The sequence below is a fragment of the Papilio xuthus genome, unplaced genomic scaffold (assembly GCF_000836235.2).
Source record: "Papilio xuthus unplaced genomic scaffold, Pxut_1.1 DF826945.1, whole genome shotgun sequence".
In the NCBI taxonomy this organism is placed as follows: Eukaryota; Metazoa; Arthropoda; class Insecta; order Lepidoptera; family Papilionidae; genus Papilio; species Papilio xuthus.
In genome coordinates this window covers 2,189,832-2,213,574 of record NW_013531704.1, presented here as the reverse complement: position 1 = coordinate 2,213,574, position 23,743 = coordinate 2,189,832, and the positions used below count along the sequence as shown (strand labels likewise).

At 34.0% G+C, this 23,743-nt stretch overlaps 2 protein-coding genes across 5 annotated transcripts in view; both read right to left on the bottom strand.

The window, feature by feature from the left end:
• Positions 1-889: 889 nt before the first annotated feature.
• The window catches only part of Src64B (Tyrosine-protein kinase Src64B), a 71,904-nt gene continuing 49,050 nt past the window's right edge, over positions 890-23,743 (bottom strand). For 3 of the 4 annotated variants that reach the window (XM_013317088.1, XM_013317089.1, XM_013317087.1), the window contains 6 exons: positions 7,502-7,586; positions 4,864-5,001; positions 4,374-4,584; positions 3,127-3,380; positions 2,661-2,848; positions 890-2,557 (listed from right to left, as the gene is read on the bottom strand). In XM_013317088.1, the coding sequence (XP_013172542.1) occupies positions 1,823-2,557; positions 2,661-2,848; positions 3,127-3,380; positions 4,374-4,584; positions 4,864-5,001; positions 7,502-7,550 (1,575 nt within the window). In that variant the 5' untranslated portion in view covers positions 7,551-7,586 and the 3' untranslated portion in view covers positions 890-1,822. The remainder of the gene's footprint in view (positions 2,558-2,660; positions 2,849-3,126; positions 3,381-4,373; positions 4,585-4,863; positions 5,002-7,501; positions 7,587-23,743) is intronic. The other variant, XM_013317090.1, reaches the window with a different exon arrangement.
• Positions 8,852-9,828, bottom strand: LOC106120950 (uncharacterized). The gene is made up of 2 exons (XM_013316421.1): positions 9,486-9,828; positions 8,852-9,357 (listed from the first exon to the last, which is right to left on the bottom strand). Exons 1-2 carry the CDS (start codon positions 9,661-9,663, stop codon positions 8,852-8,854), a joined length of 684 nt encoding a protein of 227 aa, XP_013171875.1. The 5' UTR covers positions 9,664-9,828.

The window sequence follows — 23,743 nt, the reverse complement described above, 5'->3', positions numbered from 1 at the left end:
ATTCAACCCGGAACACAAAAGAGAACTTATAAAAAGAACTCCGGATGACTTTGTTGTGATGACAAAATGATATTTTGACAATTGACTCTCGATTAAACGTCAAACTTGTATGAAACATTCTATTTATAGGTTATATATCTAAGTCTATCCATCAGTCATTAAATTAATCTCCGTAATGCCCAAACATATACATATTCCTGATAAGTGGTAGAAATATGCCGTTATCATCAAAGACTATGATAAAAAGAAGCCTTTTTTATGTTTCTTGGATATAAGATGACAATTTTTTTAATCAATTCACTTCGTCGGAAGCTATTTGAATATATTTGTTGGCAGTACAATATAACTTGTATAAATGTCAAAATTGAGATTATTGGTCAACTGGTGTAAGGATCGTAAGGTCTTATTCTAGAACTTAAATATTTCGCCTCTAAAATCGCTCTTAATGTATAAAAACTCTTTGGTATATGGTCCTAAATCTAGTCTTTACATATTTCTGTATTTGGCCCCTTTGCAGTGAAATGTACTAACGAAATGATAATGGTCATAGAGGCATTGCTTTTCTGAAATGGTCTTTGATGCAAAGGAGCCCTCGGTGTGAGTGGGTAAATTACAAGAGACTTTATTCAGTTATTCATAGGGTTGAAAATAAAATGACCAATGAATATTGTCAGTCTTAATACACAATTATTTATACATCTCTCTAACATTACCAAATATAAATAATGATTTATAATTAAAATAAAATAATATTCTGATTACAAAAATTAATAGTCAAAATGATTTTTTTAAAATAAAACACACTCAATATAACATTAACAAATTGTGATTAATTTTTAATATACTAAAGGATTTTGGAGTCAATACACTAAAAAAAAAGATAAGTTAAAAAGGCTGTTTAAAAATTTTGTTTTTGGAAAAAACGGTACTAACACTTGTTCATACATTTGAAGGAATGTTAACACTATGACATCTTTATACAATTTTTATGGAATTACGTCGAGTATGGGACTGAGATCGATCTTTAAAGACTTAAGTGATATAAAAAAGATATCACATTTCACTTTAGAATATGAAAATATCGCAATCTCATTTAGTTTTATATCTTATTGCTTATTCGTTACAAAACAGTTTTGTACATTGCGCAAAACAATATCCTAAACTGTGCTTAAGCTAATGCTAATAAATAAGAAAATATAAAGTGTAATTTACAAGACTATGATTTCCTTAAACACAAATTATCCTTGTTTATTTACGTGTGTGCTTTTGCTTTCATCGTTAAGCCCTTTATATGTCTGCCGATCACAAATTAAAGAAAAGGTGTGATAATAAAAATGACAAGCTCACACATTCCTGTATTGTTAAGTCAAAGATTCGAGTATAAAAATACCAAAAAAAGGAATTACAATGGAGTGTGAGTTCAAATTAACAAAACTTCTTACGTTTCTTTTCGTTTAATTATTTAGACCACATTTATGTAACATGAGTCCGTTGTTAGAAATGGTTAGAAATGTATAAAAGTTTCATTTAAAATACTAACAAGAGTATGAATAAATTTTCATAACAATCACAGGTGCTTCTTAGATAAATTAGCCACAATTATATTTTAATCAGCATAAGCATCACATGTCCATCATAATTCCCTTAATTCGCTAAAAGGACCTTACCCAAAATGTCTCACAGTTCACAAGCGACACTGCCTGCCTGGCTGTCACGAGGCACAAACTGACACAAGTCTAAGCACAGTCCGTCACAGCAAGCGCTCAACCTATCACCTTGATACTTGTGATAAGTCCAAAAACTAATTCACTATATCACAGCACTAGTCTTGCACTTCTCTGTATGGCGTCTCACTGGTCACTGTGAACGATTCGAAATAATGGTTGAGAAACTCGAAGGTCGGCCGCTTCTCCGGAATGGCGTCCCAGCATTGCAGCATCAGACCATAAATAGCGTCCGGGAGGTAATGTCCGACCGGTTTAGGCATTCTGTACCCTCTCTCCACTTGCTCTATGACTTCTTTTCCGTGGAGTCCAGGGTACGGTATCTGTCCATACGTGAACAGTTCCATTAGGAGGATACCATAGGACCAGACGTCACTCTTGATGGAGAATCTTCCGTATATTATTGCCTCTGGGGCGGTCCACTTGACGGGGAACCTGGAGCCTTGCTTAGGGCAGTATTCGTTATCTTCTATGACCCTCGCTAGACCGAAGTCGCATATTTTGGCGACGTTATTCTCTCCTATTAGCACGTTCCTGGCGGCGAGATCTCTGTGTATTAAGAGTTTCGATTCGAGGTACGCCATACCGGACGCGACTTGTGCCGCGATATAGACTAGGTCTTCGAACTGTAGCGTCTTCCCGTCGCCGTTCCTGAGGAATTCTAGCAACGAGCCCTTACACATGTACTCCTGCACGATGTAGACGGGCTCCTGCTGCGAGCAGACCGCGTACAGCGCCACCAGTCGCTTGTGTCGGAACTTCTTCATGATGGCCGCTTCTTGGAGGAACGCCTGAGTCGACATCGTGCCCTCCCTAAGCGTTTTAACGGCGACCTGGAATTTAATTAAGATAATATTTATATAAAGTTAAAATCATCATACAAAATATAGAGGTAGACTCGCAACTGCCGGAAAAATTCTAAAATGACAGACTTACCTCAATGTTATTGGACCACTTGCCGTAGTACACCTCCCCGAAGTTGCCTTGGCCGAGCTTCTTGATGAGTTGGATCTGGCTGCGCGGGATCTCCCACTTGTCTCGCAGCTCCGGGCCCAGGTCCCACATCTGCGGCTCCGGCTTGGGGCACGGCCGCGCGAGCACGTGGCACAGCCCTAACGCGTTCTCTGCGAACAGTTAGTACACTTTATTTACATAAGGTTATTCACATTCAGTTAGTCATATTAGTTTATTTGCACACGGTTTATCTATAGTATTGGTTAATAATATCAAATTTGTTACAGTAAAATCAGAAGAGTAAGAGCTTATAGGGATAGAGTGAGACAAGACATCGTCAAATGATACTTTTGGTTGACATAATATGATTGACTCGAAGGACCAATAACAAAATTTTGATCCTTCGAGCCTGATTTCACTACTGAAATAAAGTAAACGGTTAACATACTTGTGTACGACATGACCAGCGCAGGAAGACTGGGGAATGTTTGATTGGTGGCGATGTAGAACCCTCCGTTGTCTAGGGGCTTGATCTTGTAATGTTTGACATGGTAACCTCTGCCCTCCTCCCAGTCTTTAACACTGAGGCTGAAGCCATGTGGGTTGTGTTCCGCTGGTCTCACTAAGAACGTTCCTCTAGGATTCGTCTCAGCTAAGAGTAATTTGTCAGCTTCCTTCCTTGATACGTGCGGGAAGAACCAACTGTGAACAATAAGTTAATTTCCGTTAATTTATTAATTCTAGTCCATTGTTTAATTTGACTAAATAGTAAATTGTCATTAAAAGTAATCTTTAAAACCTGTATAATATTTCATATTAGGAATTTAAGATTTCGTTTAAATCTTTCTTGGTTTTTTGGTTTTCATGTTATTAATTTTAAAAAGGCTACTTCATACAGTAATGATTTATAACTGTGATATACATTTTTATATTACGATTTTGTTTCTTTCATTGACCGTCATTAAATAATAAAATCTTAATTTAATAAAAGTACTGCAATATGAACCAAGAGATTACTTTAAACAAAATGTGTGGTTATGTAAGTTGTGTAGTTCTGATTTATTTGAATTGACAGAGAGCAAAATATGTATTTTATATTTAAAATAATTAGGTGTTCAAAGTACTTAGATTATATGTAAATAAAAGATTGCATTTATGTAACAAAGTTTATTAAAATTAAATATCTTTATCTTAAAGCTACAGATTAGAAGAATTATTACTTTTATTTACATTATGTTCAATATTTAAAAATATTAATTTTATTTTGTTTATCTTATTTTTGAGTATTGTATATTGTGTGCTCTGTACAGAATTTGTATTTAGAAAATTTTTATCTTCCTCCAACGGTTCCGCCTGTTGCGAAGTTTTCGTCGGTTGTGACGAATCTTACGGTTCTTCTCACGGATTAGCTGAACCAAATGTTTAATATCCATGTTCCTGTACCATGAAATATACTATGAATTGCGTCATCGTCCAAAATAATGCCATTAATTTAATTAACTCTGATAATAGATATTTAGTGACAACTAGCTGTCCGCGCGGAATAAAAAAACATAATAAGTAACCTATATCTTCTTACAGACTATGTCGTATATCTATAACAAATTACAGCAAGATCTATGCAGCCGTTCTGGTGATACCTTCTAACACCATCCATCTAAATGAAATTAAATGTTATTCAATTGTTTTACTTACTCTTCGCACTCAACGGAGCTCTCTTCAGCGACGAAGTTGGCTGGCACGAGTCCTTCACGGCGTGTAGTGAGGTGCAGCACACGCCACCAGTCTGGTTCAGCGTCGCTCAGCACCTCCATACGATCTCCCTTGCGGAACGATATGTCGGACTCGGCGCGCGCCGTGTACGCGCATAGCGCTTTCACTACGCGTCTACCGCCGTTTGATATACCTGAAATTGCAACAAGTTTTTTTAAGTATTATATTAAACCTAAATATAATTGTGCATCAGATTGTGAAATTGTATTTACACAAATATTGGTGATAGTAACTACCAGAGGCTATGTAATCTTGAACACAGAAAATTACAAACGATATTAGGAAGAGACTAAAAAGAACATCTCAAGTATTAGGAGCAAAGCATAGAATTACTATTCATGGGGACAGTACCACTGGTCTTTATTTTACTACGGTCATTTTACTCTTATGTTTTGTATTGTAATTAACTGACATGTGCCTGGATTGCGCGTACGCACGATGTCGGCTGGGCGGCGTGACACGACGCGGTTGTTGGGCTCGCCAGTGTAGCGGTTCTCCAGCGAAGGACATGTCGTGAAGCCCGCCTCATTCTTCTTGTACGCCGGGTACACTGCAACATAAAAGGGGATACTGTGTGATCCACATGTGTGACATCTAAATTTACAAACATCTAATAATGCTTAACAATTATGAACGCGACAGTTCTAATATTATTGATATAAAAACTTCGATGAATGACATTATAAATTGTAATAGAAAAGCTCAAGTTAATCATTTTAATTTTCTTCATATATAAGAAATAAAAAGTCAGTATAAGTTGAGGCGAGTGGCGAGTAGGCGGTGTGATTACTCTTGACCGCAGCTAAATGGGTCCCTGCCCTCATTTGAACTTCATTATCGCAACTATACAGTAACTAACAACGCGATATACATTATTATACGTAAAATATAAGATTTCAATGTGACTTTATACGCTGTATAAAAGCTACAAGAAATATTCTTTTCTTTATTTTGTATTATGAAGTATTTATTTAAAGCATAGCTCAAATATTCGCAAACAAAGTGTAATAAATTAAATTTTCCCTCTCAATTACTTCAAAGAGAAATACTTTAAGAAATACCAAAGTTTTGCCGTTCTTTACATCATTACGCCAACAAAGGAAGTGAGTACATTCTTTGTTTTAGATAACTTGCCTGCGGTAACAAAAGTGTAATCCTCTTTACGGTTGCCGGAGGTATTAGGAAGCAATATCATATTGTGCGTGTTTCAAAGCCTTCTCCGATAAGTTTAAACATAACATGCTACATACATAGCTAGACAAAGAAACGGCATGAATTTGAAGCTATAGAAATATTTATTTGTGAATAGAACTTTCATTCATTACTTTTAGGAAGAAAATTCGACATTGTGCCGGTGTACTGCCACAACACTAGCCTTACTTTCTTTTTTCTTTCTTCGCTACTCATTCTCATATTTGACTTTGCATGCGCGCCATTCACGACAAAGGATTCTAATTAATAATTACTAAAATTATTTTTCACCTAATTATAAAAAACTTATACAATGTTTCAATTACATTTTAATTTAGACATAAAAACCTTTTATACGCTTATATTAGATATTACCAAAAATCATGAAACAAGATTATGAGGCTTGCGTCACGCCGATCATGACATCAACGTTGTTACATTGACCATAATATCAATCAACGGCGGTCAAAGGGTTAAAAAAAGAGTTTAACAAAACAGTGTTTTAAAGTGACTCTTCAGTGTTGTAGCATCTGTGTAACAATATTGTCTTTGAGAATAACAGATACGCATAAGTAAAATAATTGTATCGACCTTTTAGTCTTCTTCTTCAATGTAGGAGATTAGAAAAATCATTCGAAAGTCGATAACCGTAACTCGATGTAAAAGTTATATTGGTCCGATGTACCACATTGGCCTATCAGTCAAGCTGTTCAAACTTTCTGTAAGTTACCAAGTTAGTTGAAAAAGAAAACTCTAGCAAAGGCAGCTAGGGATTAAGTTTTACTAAACCTTTCCGCTCACTTAAGCCGCAATACAAGTTTGTGGAGTAACTATTGTACGTAGAAAATATTTTATAAGTTAGATTTGTGCAAGAGGTGTCCTGCATATGATGGAACGGTGTCTTGGAAAGATAGTTGATATATCAACGAAGTTAATAAATCTTAGGTAGTTTTGTAATGTCAGAGGACGTATAAAAGTTAAAAATAATTGCTTTGAAATCAAAATTATTTTACGTAGTATATGGAGAGTTAGTTATTTCTGGTAGCCTTTCACAAGTAATAAAATCATTAGCTTAGTTATGCAAGTTAAAAGCTCTGACATTTGTAAAGCGCAGCGAATTATGAGAAAAAGTCACATATTTTTTTTTATAATTTGTGACTATAACTAAAATTTGCCACATTTAATGTTGCGTAATGATTAGTAAGATTGACCCTTAATGCAGATGTAATTAAATTAAGGGACTGTTTAAGTAGCCAATAAACAACACTGAGCGAGGCAGTTAATATTTAATCACGTGTGTACTGAATGTACTAAGTACAAATAGAAACATCTTATACTAATGTTGTCTTTTTATGTCGTTGTGTGAATAGAAAGATAAAGAGTACCTTTTCTAAGAATCGTGGCTTTCTGAAGACTGGGAATAAGAACGCGATAGGCAACTTCACACAAATACGAGATGATATGCATCGCTTTTATAAAAGATATTGTGGGCAAAGATAAAATTATAATTAAAAAGTTTTTAAACCTAGTGTAAGGATCATGAGGGATCATTTCGTTTTCCAAAATCTGTATTAAACATATCGTCATCCCTGTCATTATCATGGTCAAAACAGAGATAACAATATTATATTATATATATGTATGTTATAAGGGGGCATTATGTTCTTAGAATACCATGGTAAAAAAATCTACAAACCCCTTCAGAGCTATACAAGCCTAAATTCTAGTAAAGTTTGCAACAATACATTGAATTGGGGTATAAGTAACCTTTAATACGCCTCATGACTTTCTTAGTGACCAAATTTCTATTTCTAATTCTAAATCTCTGACAGTTAAGTGTGGTAGAAGGTAGAACTTACCAAGTGGTCTGTCTGGGTCGTGGCGGCGGCTGCAGCACTTGTTCCCCATGGCGCGGCCCGCCCGCTACGCCGCGCCAAGCTGCTCCTGACAACAACAACAAACAAATAAACATCATTCTAATTTATAGAAAACATCAGAAAATCTTGAGGAAGGGAATGCTTATGAAAAGGAAAAATGTATCCTCTTTTTGAACGTCCCCCTGTTTTTTTTAAGCAACGTATCAGCTTTTTATCTTATTGCAGATGTCTAGATGACAATCCATTTAATTGAAACACACCCCCATAAATTGAACAAACCATACCAGTGGAATTTCAAAAACTAAAATCACTAAACACATTCAAATAAGGATACGCGAGTGCACAATTGAACAATTCGAAGTATATAAAGTCTATATAAAAATAATTAGATAGTTCTATGTATTCTAATGATCGCACATAACACGCCTGTATGTTGAACTATTGCGAAGTGATTCCCGTACTCCATAACCACTTATATATATAGTGTAAAGCATAATAATATGCGTTTAGCATTGTCTTATTTACCAATATATCTTTCTTCAATCAACAATCATGTTATTTGAATACTATTATAACACATAGAGTTAACCATAAAATGATTAAGCGATACACCTTTGTTAAAACAAATGAGTTTACATATATATTTATATTTAGTTGATTAATGATTCATTATTGTAATGATTTAACTGAGTATTACTAATTAAATTAATGGAAATATGTTGATTTTAACTAACTCAGTCATTATATAATCGTCCTTGGTAGCAAACGCCTGCTTTTTGTAAAGATTATCAAGTGATATAACCTTCAATTTTAATGTAGCAGATTCAATGTGAGTAAATTGTTTGTAACATTTATAGAACATGTTTAAAGGTTGATTGAATCACCACTAATAATTCGAGTGAATTCCTTCAACTTTAACACGTCTTTATAATCTACCTAGGTAAATTACGAAAGACCAGCAACAATGAATGTTCATCAATTGCGTCCCGGAGGCCTTATTTAGTCATGTTTTCCTTCCCACCCTTTTTCTTATAAAGAAAGGATGGGAAGTGGAAGTAGACTTTCCGGATGAATGCATGGAACGGGAAGGTATTTTCTTTCTGTGCATCTTCTCCTACGTCGATTAAAGGTAAGCAACGCATATGCAATCGCGTATGCCTATGGGCAACGGTTACTTCGCTATTTCAGCGATTTCAGGTGACCGCTCGCTCGTTTGCCATCTTATGATATAAAAAATTTATTTGCCGGTGACATGGTTAATAATATCATAGGTCGGCCGATAACAACAAACTAAGATTAATCGTTTTTACACATTTAATGTAACATAGGAGGTTAATCTTTTCGTGACATATTTTTCATAATTTTAAGAACTTCAAATTGAAAATCAATAAAATTATCGACACTGTAATTATCTATAATAGGAGCAATGCTTTTGAAGAAACACAAACTCTTGCTTTCATCTTCATGGTCGCTAGATGGAACTATTTGTGGATCAACTTCAGAACTGTCTATCTTTCTTTTCAGGGGGCGCAGCAGTGCCCCTGCCGAGGCGATACTTCTTCTATTTATGGTTGGAGAAGATTCACTATCAGATTGTGAATTAATTTCCTCGTTATGTGACGATGATGGTACGATTTTTTCCCCGGCTGGTATACTTTGAATTTTTGTCTTCCTTTGAGTCCCACGAAACATAATTTTGGATAAGAATAACATATTATCGTAGAATTTATATTTTCTTCGTTTTTTCAAACTATTGCCAAACTTAGATTGCTTTATTTGTTTATGACACTTTAACCAGTTGTCTCTTGCGTTGTTCCATTTCTTTATAATACTTTTGCCTAAAATGAAAATATTAAAAAAAGTTATGATCGCTTTTTATAGTAATTATATACTATATTTTTCTTCACTAACTTTGTCTTGGTTTTGTTATAGTCAAAATTGCATATAACACTAAAAAATAACTTACCGAATTCATCTTTTTCTTTTTCTGACAAAGATTCGAAGTCGTAGTGTAGCGTAGTAAAAATTTCCTTCCATGCTGAAAAAGTAGCTTGTCTTTTGTTGTAGCACTCCTGTGTTTTGTCCCATAGCACAGGTCTACTTTCAACTAATGATATCAACAATGCAATATCAATGTCATCCATTTTAATAATTCAAAACAATGTTCAATTGCAGAAAACGGATGGAACGTCCGGCAAAATCAACGAACCACAGTTCACTAGTGCGCGTTACCTGCGCTGTACCGGTCCGGTATCCGTTGCGCGGAAAAGGGACGGACGACCACGGAACAACGATCGAGCAACCCAGCCCCGCGCAACCCCTCTAAAGGCGAAGTCAAATAATAATACTTTTCCCAACATTCATCAAAACTCAGGTCTAACTGATATTTCTAATTTTGACCAAAAAAATTGTACACAAGAACTGCTTACTATCTTACGAATATAAAGATGGATGGATGGATGTTATTTAGAAGGTATCTTCAGAACTTAGATGTAGAACATAGCCTGGAAGACCACATAGACTACTTTTTAATTTTATTCAATTCCGCACGGACGGAGTCGCGGGTCCTAATGCACTTGCAATCACCATATCTTTGAATTTCTTCGCAGATATGTGCACGATGTTTTCCTTCACCGTAAGAACGTCGGATCGAAAAAAATATTGGTACGTGGCGAACCCAAATCTGCAGATTCCAAGTCAAATGCTTAACCCCTGAGCTACGGTAGGTATGTGTGCAATATATCATCTTAACTCGAAGGCGTATGTTATCAATGCTATGTTAATCCTGTTACATTAATTACAGCGTTATCGAAGCGATGGTATCGGGTGTCGGCGCTATCGTTCAGTTCCCACGACGGCTCGCAGATAATGTTTGATGCATCGTTACATATTAGTGATGTATATCGTACCAAAACTAAATAATCACAGTTTAAAAACAAAAAGTAATCACAAAGCTTTCGTTGAGTTAACTTTTATTCACTAGATGGCGTTGTTATCAATTGATGTAAAACAAAGGAAATTATTATTTTAGGTTATAACATGTGTCCAGTAGTGAACTACCGTTATTGGATTAGATTTGGCCAATTTGAATTAAAGCAGATTCTATAATTCAGCTGCAACATTTGTACGCAACGATGACATTGTCGAATAAGTTTTAACGATGAGTCTAACGAGAGATTACACGAATTTTATTTTCAGAAACTTTCGTCCGTGGTATTGTTTGCAGGGAAAGTTTTTGTACGAGCAACCACCAGCATTGTCAAATTAGGTACAGAGACACAGTTTGTATTGCCAGCTCATGATATTTTTTTTTGAGAGAATTGTTTTTATACTTGTAATACCTGTCGCCCGCGGCTCCGTTCGCCGAAATTACAAAAGAAAAACTAAATGAGAAGCCTATGTGTTCTTCCAGACTATGTTCTACGTCTATGCAAAATTTCAGTTCGATCCGTTCAGCAGTTATGGAGATATCTTTAAACAAACATCATTCCATCCATCTAAAGATTTTGACTCTAAACGGCTGCACAAGTCTCTGTAAATATTAAAATTTCATTTATATGTACTTAATGTGATAAAAACTCACTTAGTTTTTGGAGATACGCCTCTAGCGAGGAGCGGCAGGGAAGGTTCGACGTTTAGTCAATAAACCCTCGCGTGTGTCGAATACACAACTACGTCCGCCTCCTTGATGTCCACAGAACAAATACGACCCATATCAATGTATTCTAACCTAGTTTAGATAATCGTAGAATCTTCAAAATTTCATATCAGAGTAATTGAAAAAATCATTATTTAAATATTTCTAGATATTTAGAAAACTTATTTATAATCCTAAACGAAAAGTAATTCCGACCATTAGTTTACAAAGCTGTGTTGTTTAAAAAAGGTTGGAGTTAGCTAAATTTATTCAAGAAAACATTTAAAAATGGTCTTACAATGATGATAACTAACATAAATTATGAGAAACACTTAATAACTATTTCGCGTTAGTATTATTTTTAATTAACAAACGAAAATGGATGGCAGAGTTGAAGCAATATTTTGATTAATTACGCGCTACTTCGCAATACTTAACAATAACAAATTGCTCTCTAGATAGACAGGAGCAGTTCGTACTGACGGGAAATTAAACTGTTTCTGAAAACTTGAACATAATAAAAGAACGTTAAGGCTGAAGAATACCTCAAATATAGTGCAAAAGTACTGTACTGGCAAGCTTGAGTTATTATCTTTTAATTTGCAAACTGATAGGAAGCAGCAAGGACTTGAAGTAATGAGTGGAAAAGAAAATCATCCATTTTGGCTATTAGGACATTGAGTCTTCAGTATTTATAAGGTTGAAATTGCGAAGAACATTACAAATACCCTCATTCTCATTTTATATTCCTCACTTTTGTCTTATAATGTTTTTTATTGCTGTCTTTTGCAAGAGGAATGTCATTATGAAAACAAATTATGATAGATTTGATAACGAATTGTTTCATAATAGATTATTGGCAAAAATTTAAAAACTAATCTAATGCAGATACTAACAATATAGTTGTAATAAAACACATATAAAAGCGTTACATAAAATGTCCGTGTCATCTTCGTAATAACTTCGGGAATTGGCTGAGTGACTTGAACCGAATCGAAGAGGAAAGTGAACTTTTGGGCGTCCCTGGGTGCGCGGTGTGCGGGGAGCGCAGGCGACAGGACGCCCCAACCTGTTGCCACCAATCAATAACACCACCATCGCACCATTGTTCCCAAACCCTCACTTACAGAGTAATATAGGTACGGAGAATGAGCAACGCAGTACTTGAATCAAATGCACTAGTGATGCAGTCTTGTCCCTTTTGGATGATTCTTTGTTATTGGATACATTGTAAACACGCAATATTTATAAATAAATGATGCTCGACATTGTTTTATTCATTTGTTTTATCTCTATCGTAACCTATTGGGTACATCACAGTAGACAGGCATGAAAAGTAGAGTATGAATAATAATAATAATAATTTTTATAGCGACAAAATATAGGATTATTTTTGGAGATAAAACTTATAAAGATATAATTTATTCGCATTTGGATTTTATTGTATATATTTTAGTTCACCGCGTTGGGATTCAAGCTTGGTAGGATTCACCGTTTGCATAAAAGCGATTAAGCTAAAAATTTATGAACAGTTTTAAAATGTCCACTATTGCTGTTGACGGAATAGAAAAAAAAGAATTTTCATTTTTTAAAAACTGGGTCGTCCCGAGAAGTTATAAATAGCTTTATGCTTTTTAAGCATTGCTCTAGTTTCAGAAGAAGGTCTTACCTATATTGTCATAAAAATTATTACGTAACAAGAAAATACGTCATATGTTGATAACTACGATAGCATAATAAATTGGTCATAGTAAACCTAACACTTACGTCACAACATTCGTTTGAAGTAATTAAAGGAATCTTACTAATATTATAATTGCGAAAGTTAAGATGAATAGTTTGTTACAAGGTATCTCCAGAACGACTCAACGGATCTCGATGAAATTTGGCACAGATGTAGAACATAGTCAGGAAGAACACATAGACTACTTACTACGGTTTTGTTAATTCCGCGCGGACGCAGTAGTGGCCAAAAGCTAGTATTAACATAATGAAAACATATATTTTTTTAACCAGTTCATAATGAAATAAATATATAGTGGTAAAATTTTATCGACTTATAAAAATAATTTTTCACCTTCTGCATTCCCCATTGATATACAATTCTGAGAATAAATCATATCCAAGTAATCGTTAACAAACACGGCAGCGCAATAAAGGGGATTCACGAAATCCCTCGCAAACGGGAGCTCGGGATAAGGACAATCGATACGTAACCCTTAATGGACGCTAAAAATTTAACAACTCTTCTATCTGCAGAAAACACCTGAGTACACATAATTGTTTCATAACTATATACGGATTGTATTACATTTAAAGGTTTTATATGTAATTGAACCAAAGAGGTAACATATTAAGTTTGAAAACATTAAAATAACGAAGACTTCATGCATATAACAATTCTTTTTTACGAAATTTTTCCCGAGTATTAATGTTACATCTTATATAATGTAATAGTCTTGTAACTCTATTCTTCGGAGGGATTGTTCTATATATTAGGTACACTAATCTTACGTTAATACTCTAAAACAAAGGAATGGCTTAAATACATTCTTTTTAATCTTCCGTAATCGCGTTCCAATTATCATTTAACAAGAAGCAGTTCCTTTAACAAATGATATAGAATAATATAACGTATTATTTTGATTCTGCAAAGTATCATACAAAGTTTGCTTATGTCGGCTATTCTGGAGGAAAGTGTATTTCCGCCTCGCGCATGTTCCGCGCCCGGTCAATAACCCGACGCGGGGCGGAATCTTGAACTTGAATTCTCAATACAACGTAACATTCGCCTGTTAGATAATATAAAGTGGATTACTTATAAAATAATGATGAATTGTTAACTGCTGTTCTCGGTAATTAAATGGTCTTAAACAGTCGCTTATTTCTCATATTAAGTGTACACTAAGGGGTACTTTAATTGACCACTTAATGACTCTTAATGTGAATGTAAGAGTAGATTGTCCTCTAATCAATAGATCCTGTTTTTAGACTGCAATTGTGATTTATTAGACTCAAATGAAAATAAATCGATTCAAAAATTAAATTAAAAATAACTCGAATAATCGAATATATTTCGGAATCGAATTGATTTCAGTCGTAAATTAAAGTATGTACATAATTATTATTTAATGTTCATGTCTCGACTATGTAATGACTAAGGCTGTCTTGAAATAATTACATAAAAAATCTTTGGCACTATATCAAGGACGAAATCGTTATGTGAATGCAAATGATAGAAGACCTCGTACGATCGTTATGTATTATGCTATTATCGACATTTATATGTATGTGGTCATAGTCCATTTAACATATATTATACATAGGAAAATATTATGTGGTTAGTAGCAGAGAAATAATCTTGTAACACCCATTCAATCTTAAATCTTAAGGTATTTGTATCGAATTTAAATCGTTGTTTGAGTCATGTCATCTTATAATATACATATTTTAAAAGTTAATTCACACGAGAATAAATAAAATACAGTTAAGATTTACATTAAGATAAACATTCAATAAATGTAATCCGACTCTGAAGGAATTCTTTTTTTTTGCCAACACAAAATGGAGATCGCATCCACATACAAGTCGCCAGTAAATTCGTTAACTATAGAATTCCGTAGTGGCCAGTATGTAATTTAAAAATAAAATCCTGCACGCAACACTGGCCACGTACAATCAGTTGAACTTGACAATGGAGGACTGAGTCCGACCCTGGTCAAACAAATGCCCACACAATAACGTTTTCGTTTTGGTTCCCAACAACGTATCTCAAATAACTGTTTTAATTAAAACCTGCTTGTTTTGTTTCATTTTTTAAAAACATATGATATTTAATTTACAATGTGTTCGAGTATTTACTTCACGTTCAAGGTCAACAATAATCAAAATCTAGATTATTATAGAACAGTAGATAAAAAAGCAGTTAATTAAAAGTAATATTGTAATGTGTTTAGTATAAAGCAAAATAGAGGGGACAAATGATACAAAACATTTAGTTATTCCCCTAAAAGCAATAAATCACATCCCTAAGGATATCCGATGGTCATCGTAGTGAGGTTTTTCATGGATGATGTAATAAAGGTATAATCTACTAAAACTAATTATAAACGCGAAAGTATGGATGTATGGATTATGCAAAACGGATGTACGAACCTGGATGAACTTCGCAAGTTCAAAACATAGAATACAGTCTGGATATATAGGTCAGTTTTTTTTAATTCTTCTCAGATAAAACCATTAGCTGATTACATAATTAAGAAAAAGTAAACACAGATAACGCAAGAAAAACAATGTGGCAATATCTTCAATAGACGTCTCTTTATTCTCAAAAACTTTCATCAAAGAAGACAATTACTTTGATGTTTATCAAGTTAATTAAGTTTTAATTACATCAGAGTGCTTTACGTAACTCGTAAGCGATAGTGTCTGTGTCGACACGTAACACTCAGCGAAAGTGGTGTCCATGCGTACAAATTATTTTTAACTTAAGATTTATTTTAATCAATTTTAATTTTTATCAATATCAAATTTACTTGATTCGTTACTTAATTTATTTTTTAAATGTCAACGATCAATTTACCTTTCTTTTTTTGGAAGATAAAATCAATTTGGTACAGTGTTGCAACAAAAATGGAATCGATATATTGATGTAATTTGAAACCAAAGGAATATAATTGCATCGGATAAAATTAACATAAGATCTTAAATATAACCATGATAAACAAAACACAAAAGTTTTTAATAGAATATTCTTTTCGCTTATAATAAATAGCTGTTCAATGAATGCATCCGAATGGCGCCTAGAATTATAATTGAATGTTATTTAAATAAAAAGTAATAAAATCGAATCAATTAGTATTCACTCTACAGTACACTTTTTGTTTTTATCACTAAACTAGTCATTGTTTCATTTCAATAAAGCAAGTTCTAAACAAACGAATAACGTTATGTACATCTAAATAACATTCTGAATACGTAAACAGTTTTTCTAGCGCCACAATAGAATCAGTTCCCAAGACTGGAGTCAGTGGACTATACAACGATGACGACGCGATGCTGATTATGCGAGGGACGTTGCTAAGGTAACAAGTGTCAGACGTGATTATAAATCTTATTAAGACGCAATGCACGCTCCCTTGCAGGTACTGAGGTACGAGACGTTTCCCGCCGGAAACCGTTCTATGGGAATCCTTATAATACATCGGGTAAGCCGTGTTTCGATCGACGTACTTATAAAAGGATATGTTATTGTGCGCGTGTGTTTAAAAAAGACTCCGCTCCGGGCACCTCGGGTCTAATGAGCTCCCGTATCCATTATAAATTTGCTGAATGGAACGTGCTAGACAGAGACGGAATTATTTTCTTTCTTTATCCTATTACAATGTGTCTCCTTAAAGTATTAGTAGGAGACAGGATTGATTGTTTTTCAATTAACTTTATAACAACCTGCCATTTATGCCAAAACTACAAATTGAATGATAAATGAATATTAAAATAAATTGAAGTTCAATAAACTTTGATCGCTAAGAAACCTACCAGTCTCAACCAAAGATAGTTGGAACAAATAATATAGCCAAATATCCATATAGCCTTAAAAGCTTTAACTAATCATAAACATTCTGACAATTTATTAGCATTTTGAGATTTTCACAAAAGAGATTATTAACCGATTATTGTAGGCGTAACAGCCGTCAGCTAAGAACATGGTTACATTTTTTGAATATCATCTTAGCGATTATGCGAGATGGATATAAAAAGCAATCGCAATAAGAGTTTACGAGCGTGACTGTACTTAAAAACTAAGCGTCACTAATGCGCTCGGTGCGATAACGATTCACTTCCAATTAATTCAACACAGTTTCAATACGTTTTTTTTATCGAGTTATTACAATGGTCGCCCGCTGCGCCGATACAAATTGGTTGGATGGATGAAATGCTGCCTATAATTGAGCTGGAATTTATATTCATTATAATTAGTGTTAGTCTAGTGGATGAAATACAAACTTCATTTATTAAAAATTCATTTCAGATTTAAGATATTGTGTGGCGGTCGTTTGGTTTAAGAATATTCTCAAGTTTATAGAATATAGGAAACTATAGTCGTTCAACTGTTACTTAAAAGCAATAAAATAACTATAAAGAAATTAAATAAATATCAGAGCGTAAAGAAAACATGCTGATCAATAACTTTTTTAACTGAATATATCTTTGTATGCACCCGGAAGCGTGGCTGGCCACATTCCCCACACGACCCAGGATGTGCACATCGGAAATATGTGCCATATTTCGTTCGTCTCAAAACTAATGTTACACAATGCTATTTTATACGTAAGAATATTAAATCTGCGTTCTCTTTCCTGTATTATGGTTCGCTTATCTGTATTTATATCAATCATATTAAACACCAGAGAATATAATAAATATAGGCACTTATTTTTTTCACACTTTTTGTACACGAGAAGACAAATCCATAAGTTACTAATGCTTATATTCATTGGCTCCCCGCCCTTTTCCCTACGATGGGTCCCACTCTTATATGCTTCTCAAAGTAGTTGAAACTTACGTAATATGCACGTATACAGGTCAAACCAAAAAAATGGCGTCAGTTAAAAAGTTCAGACTTCGCGATTTTCGGGTGGCGGTAAGCACTTAATCTTGTTTATCTATTTCCGTTAGATGGCGGGCGAGGGTTCAGGGGACAATGCGAGATAACAATAGGCCCGCATAACGTTATTTGTTACCGGAATAGAAAAGCTCTTCCTACGCAGGTGGCATGAAAGTACGCGTGGTACCCCTATTGTTGCTATAAATTAATGGTGTTTATCTCGTTGACTTACAGAGCTGACTCTGAGCTAAGAAATAGTTCGAAAGTCAAATGGCTTTACATTTAACCTCGTTCATTTATAAAAATATTTCACTAACATAGATACTGGAAACATTAAAAGGAGATTAAATTTACATAACGTTTGGTTAACTCATTTCCTCGATTAGAATTGATTAGATTATATTTGGTTAGCCCACTTCCTTTGGGCACGGGATGTTTACGCCGCGGCCGGCGCTAGATGTTTGCTTACAAAACACGCGGCTTACGTCGATTGGGACAAATCTGTAAGTAAAGTTGTAACCCTACACTTTTTTAAATGAATTAATTACAGCTGTTTGAAACGAGTAAACATAGCGTTGAAAGTATTTAGTACCTATTTCCACTGGTGCGGTCGGGGCTGCTGAACAACCCACAATATGGAAACAGACAATAAGTTCATTTGTTTTTTAGTATTATTTTGAAATGTCATGCTCTATTAATAATTTAAATAGGTATCTACATGATTAGTCTAATGGAAAACAAAGCTAGACAGTTGGTCAGTAGATATTTGTCATTTATGGCAGTCACGATCTTTTATGTATGAACAAATTATTAATGGAAGGTCGTGTCAAATATTTATCATTGTAAACAAAGATAGTAGTGAGAGTAGTATTTGTTTACTATTTAAGTTAACTTAATTGATAGAACATATAAATATGTTGATGGAGTCTTCTACACATGTGCCTTGTGTTATGGTAAAAAAACACCCTTCTTTAGCCTCTGCAAATGTATGGAGAACGGAAATCGCTAACATTAGGGAAGCGTTTCCCACATATTTACACAAAAAAGGATTTTGTGTATTCTATAAGAGATTTATCTCAAATAGTACAGGAGACCATAGAAGATGGATCCCCATCCATTTCACATATGTCTCATCTGGTCATCAGAATGGGAACCAAATAGATAAAAATTAGTTGAATCTGACAAAATTAGATTGCAGACGTTAGAAGTATATTTTCTATGAACAGTGACTTCATAAAAAAATAACCGTCAATTAGTTCTGCAATGAAGGCAATGCCGTCAGCGCGTGTACAATTTACATGTGAAATTGTTATCGTACGAACACTGGGTAATGTAATGACGTGGTGAATGCAAACACCGCAATGGATCGTCAGCTGATTAGATGCGGAACACGATTGTATCGACTTCAAGCTGTGATTAACCCTGTTTTAATATTTATCCTATGAGTACAGATTTTAATTTAACTAAAATATGTTTACAATACCAATTATCGTGATTATTGACCTACAAATGACACATTTTGTGTTTGATACTTCTTTGTATTTATTGAAATCAACGCACTTATAGGCATCTGCAACACCAGACGAACTTTAAATGCGATGCTGCATATTTCAAACAACACATCTAATGAAAAATTGTAAACAATATTTCCAACAATATTTTCTTCGCGAATATTGCATACCCATATGTCATTGCAAATTGCATTGAAGTGTAAAATTAGCGTATTATTAAATATACTCGTCATAGTGTGGCTTCCTAACATACCCAGTACACATGTCAGGAGCACTCGATTTACTGGACGGTGCGCCCTGCCGTCGCCTGACTACAGTAACCATTTTTTCAAATTATTAGGGACATATCCCAATATTAATAATAAGAGGGTAATTATTGATATTGCTCAATAGTTATAAAATGGATAAACATAACGAATGCCTGTAATCTACAAGGGTAAGCAGTAATTACGAATTATTTTTATGAACTTATAACTTTAAAGTTTATTTTTGGAAATATAAATACAAAATAAATTACAATTTTGATTGATATTTTAATTAAATGTATTCGCAAAGTTTACTATCATAGGATATTCGGTCAATGTTTGAACAACGGCTAGAACAAAAAATAGGTCAAATGGAATTTTAATTAAAACGATGTATTTTCCCCGTTTATCCTGTTCCATTAATATCCGACCAGAAAATGTAATTATTATATATGCGTTTTGTGACGGAAATGTTCAATTTACCACATAATCTTATACATATCTTACTAATATTATAAATGCGAATGTTTGCATGGATGGATGTTTGTATGAAGGTATCTCGAAAGCGGCTGAACAGATCTGGATGAAATTTGGCATACATATAGAACATAGTCTGGAAGAACACATAGGCTACTACTGATTATGGTTTTTTTTAATTCCGCGTAGACCGAGTTGCCGGCGTCTGCTAGTCTTTAACATGTACTGGAATAACAGTATCTGTATATATATAATTTGACGAGATACAGAAACAAAACACACTCTATATGGTAATATGAAATGTATAAATAAATAGTAATGTTTCATGTCGATTGTGCTATTGAGAATACTTTAGATTAAGATATTCGCTTTCGAAATAATAGCACTTGAGTATAAAGATAATAATAAGTTCTTATTGTAGAATATATCAGAGCTTTTCCGATGAGCAAATTTATTTAACGTATATTTTAGTTGTTACATCGATTGCACTGAATCGTATCATATCGATAAGTGCTTTTTCGTGTTCGCAAGGTTTCGTTATTTGTTCACTAGTTTATCTACCAACATACGCATAATAAAGTTCCGGTGACAATTTTATCATTACAATCTCACTTTACACATTACTTTGTTCCTTTTAAAATCGTTTAGACTTGGTGACTTATAAAAATAGAATATTCCTTTCAATATTAAATTAAAAATATCAATTATTAATTCCACTTATACCTAAGTACGATAATATATTTATCCCGATTATGAATAGGAAAGTGTATTGTCCCTATCGATGGTCATAACGCATGGGGCGCGCGATCAATACCTCAGGGCTTCCCTGCCGACGCCGCACTCTCGCCGTCTCGCACGCAACGCCACGCTGCCCCACTAGTGCTAGCCATTTATAACAGCAATAATACTATTATAATTATTTATTGAAAACTTCAAACGGTCACATTAAACCCTACATACTGTAAGCGACATTCCGAATATGATTACGAATTCACATGAACGTGACTCCAAAAACAAAAAAAGCCGTTTAGGCTACTGAAGGTTACAATACAATGGTACTACGTCACGTCATTAACTAGCTCCTAGACAAAGTTATGGTGACCATTTATGAGTGTAATGTGCCCATAAATAAGCCGCTACAAACCGTATTAATATACATTTGACACGTTGTCTCTTTGTGGTTTTAGTTCCCATTCTTTGTTTACGTTTACAAAACCTTGTTCGATACGACGTTCGGTTAGACGACGCCATTCCCAAACGGATAAGGGAGGAGGAATTTTTTTTAATTGCTTCTTAAATTGTACTTCATGTTTATTTAATTTATTTTCTTAGAAATGGAAGTGCATAAATGGCAATTAAGAATATCTGTATAATTAAAAGTCGTCTGACCGAATTTATATTCTACATTCCTTTAGGAAATAAAATGTTTAAAACATAAAAAAAAAGTATTTTTCAATAGGGCTAAAATGTTAATTTTTTTAAATACTTATTAGATATTTTTTTAAACCCATGAATATCAAACTTTACATATGGTACTTTATTACGATATATGTATGAATAAAAAATAGGTCAGCTTATATGTATAGAAATAAAAAAGGCTAGGATAAGTTTAACCTAATAGAACTAGGATACTCTTAAAAATATGTATAATCTATTTACTATATGCAATCTGCTTCATTATATATTATTTTTAAATAATAAAATACCCCGCAATATAGTTCACATGTTTTATATCGAGCAAATCTTATTCCCTCTTCATGAAACACAGTTTTCCATTAGTGTAATATAATTTCAGGGTTGTGTACAAAGATGTAATTCTATTTAATAACTTATATTGGCAGTACAAAAATTGTACGAATTGTTTCGAGGCAAATTACAATCTGTTATGAAAAAAAAACATTGTTTACCTTCTAAGTCGTGAATTTAAATATAGAATTTTGCGGTCTTTATGTTAAGAAAAAAAAAACTAAGCTGTAACTACTTCAATAACTTTTAGTCAGCTGTTAATTCTGCGTATAACGTTATACAATGATATTTGTCACTATGTCCTTTGTAAATATAAAACAGGATTGTCAATACTAACTTCCAAAAGCGACAACCCTGGCTTTATCTGACAACTAAGAGGTTTATAGGGGAACCACATGAGAATGTCGCATTCCGCCCTCTGGGAATACGTTTTTGTTTTACAACTGCTTACCCTCTATATTAAATGCTATTTCGTACTATTTTATGAGATACAGTTAATATTCATATTACAATGAATTGAACTTTACTACAACTTTATAAATACTGCAAAACGTTCCTCAATGTTAATTTTATTGACATCATACTTTTTTTTTAAATAATTTGTAGACGTTAAATAAAAAGCCAAATTGGTGGAAACGTTTTATAAATCTGAGATATAAAAGAACTTAAGGAAGCGACGTGTAGAAGTAAGAAACTTAAGGTCTCTGGCAATTTATTACTTGTCCCGACAAGACTGGCCACGCCCAAAGATAGAACTTTTAGAAAGGTCCCTTACCTACGCTTTTAGCCAATAAAAATACTTGCGAGAGTATTTAAATACTTCTTTGTTTTTTTCTACAAGTCGTTAGTAACTGATAAGAAGAATACCAGATCCTTTGAATAGATTTAGGTGTTGTTCATTAAAGGTAATTTATCTCAACTGCACCATTACATCTAAGTGATACTTTCGCCATATTTTTAAAAGAAAGAAAAGAAAATTCCAACTTATACACACAAAGTTCAAAGATACAACAGCAAAAAAATACAAGTGTTGTGGCAAAAGACAGCCAGCTCAGAGTACCACGGACGAAGTCCCTCCCTGCGTTGGTGAGTACGTCTCTGCATGGGTAAGTCCATCCCTGCGCTCTTCTGCTAAATCATATGGGCTTTGGCTTTGTAAGAAGGGGATTCTAAAAACACCATCAAATCTATTTTACAAACGCTTTAATAATTCCAAGGACTAAAACAAGAATAAAAATAAAACCATTTAATTATGTCCAAAGAACTAGGTCAATACGATTTGTATTAACATAGTTCAACGAACATAGTTAAAACTGGTAGTAATTTCAAAGTAATTAGCAAAGGATTTTGTCCCGGCACTTTCTTTGACAGGTAATTTTGTATCGCCCGGATTGTAGTTCCCTTTTCGTTTCGCTTTATTGCTATTCTCCCGGGAAAAATGAACGATTTAATGCAAACAAAGAAAGCAAAGACTTTACGTTTAGAAAATTGTCAAAACATTGAACTCAGATTAAAGTTTGTTAATGAAGATAATTCCCTTTTTTGTAAGACTCAATATCGTCTTCTTGTCCTTATACCAAAGTATGTAAGAGACGATCCAATTTCTTAATAGCAACATTGTTCTTTAATTTCAAAGATCTACACAATATTTCCAATATCATAAATGCGAATGTTAAAATGGATGAATGTTTGTTAGGTGTCTTCGAAACGGTTCAATGGATCTTGATGAAGTTTTGCACAGATGTAGAACATGGTCTGGAAGAACACATAGGCTACTTACTAAGTTTTTTTTTTTTATTCTGCGCGGATGGGTCGCGATCCGCAGCTAGTAGTCGTTATAATGGTACGTAATAACCCCTCGAGGGTTAAACAAATGACCCATTAGTTTTAGTTATACGAAAATATTATTACCGTGCAACAGTAAACTACAACGTTCGAAAGTTTAATGTCTTTATATTAGTGTGAAAGATGCGATGCGTAAACTATGGGTCAAATTAACTA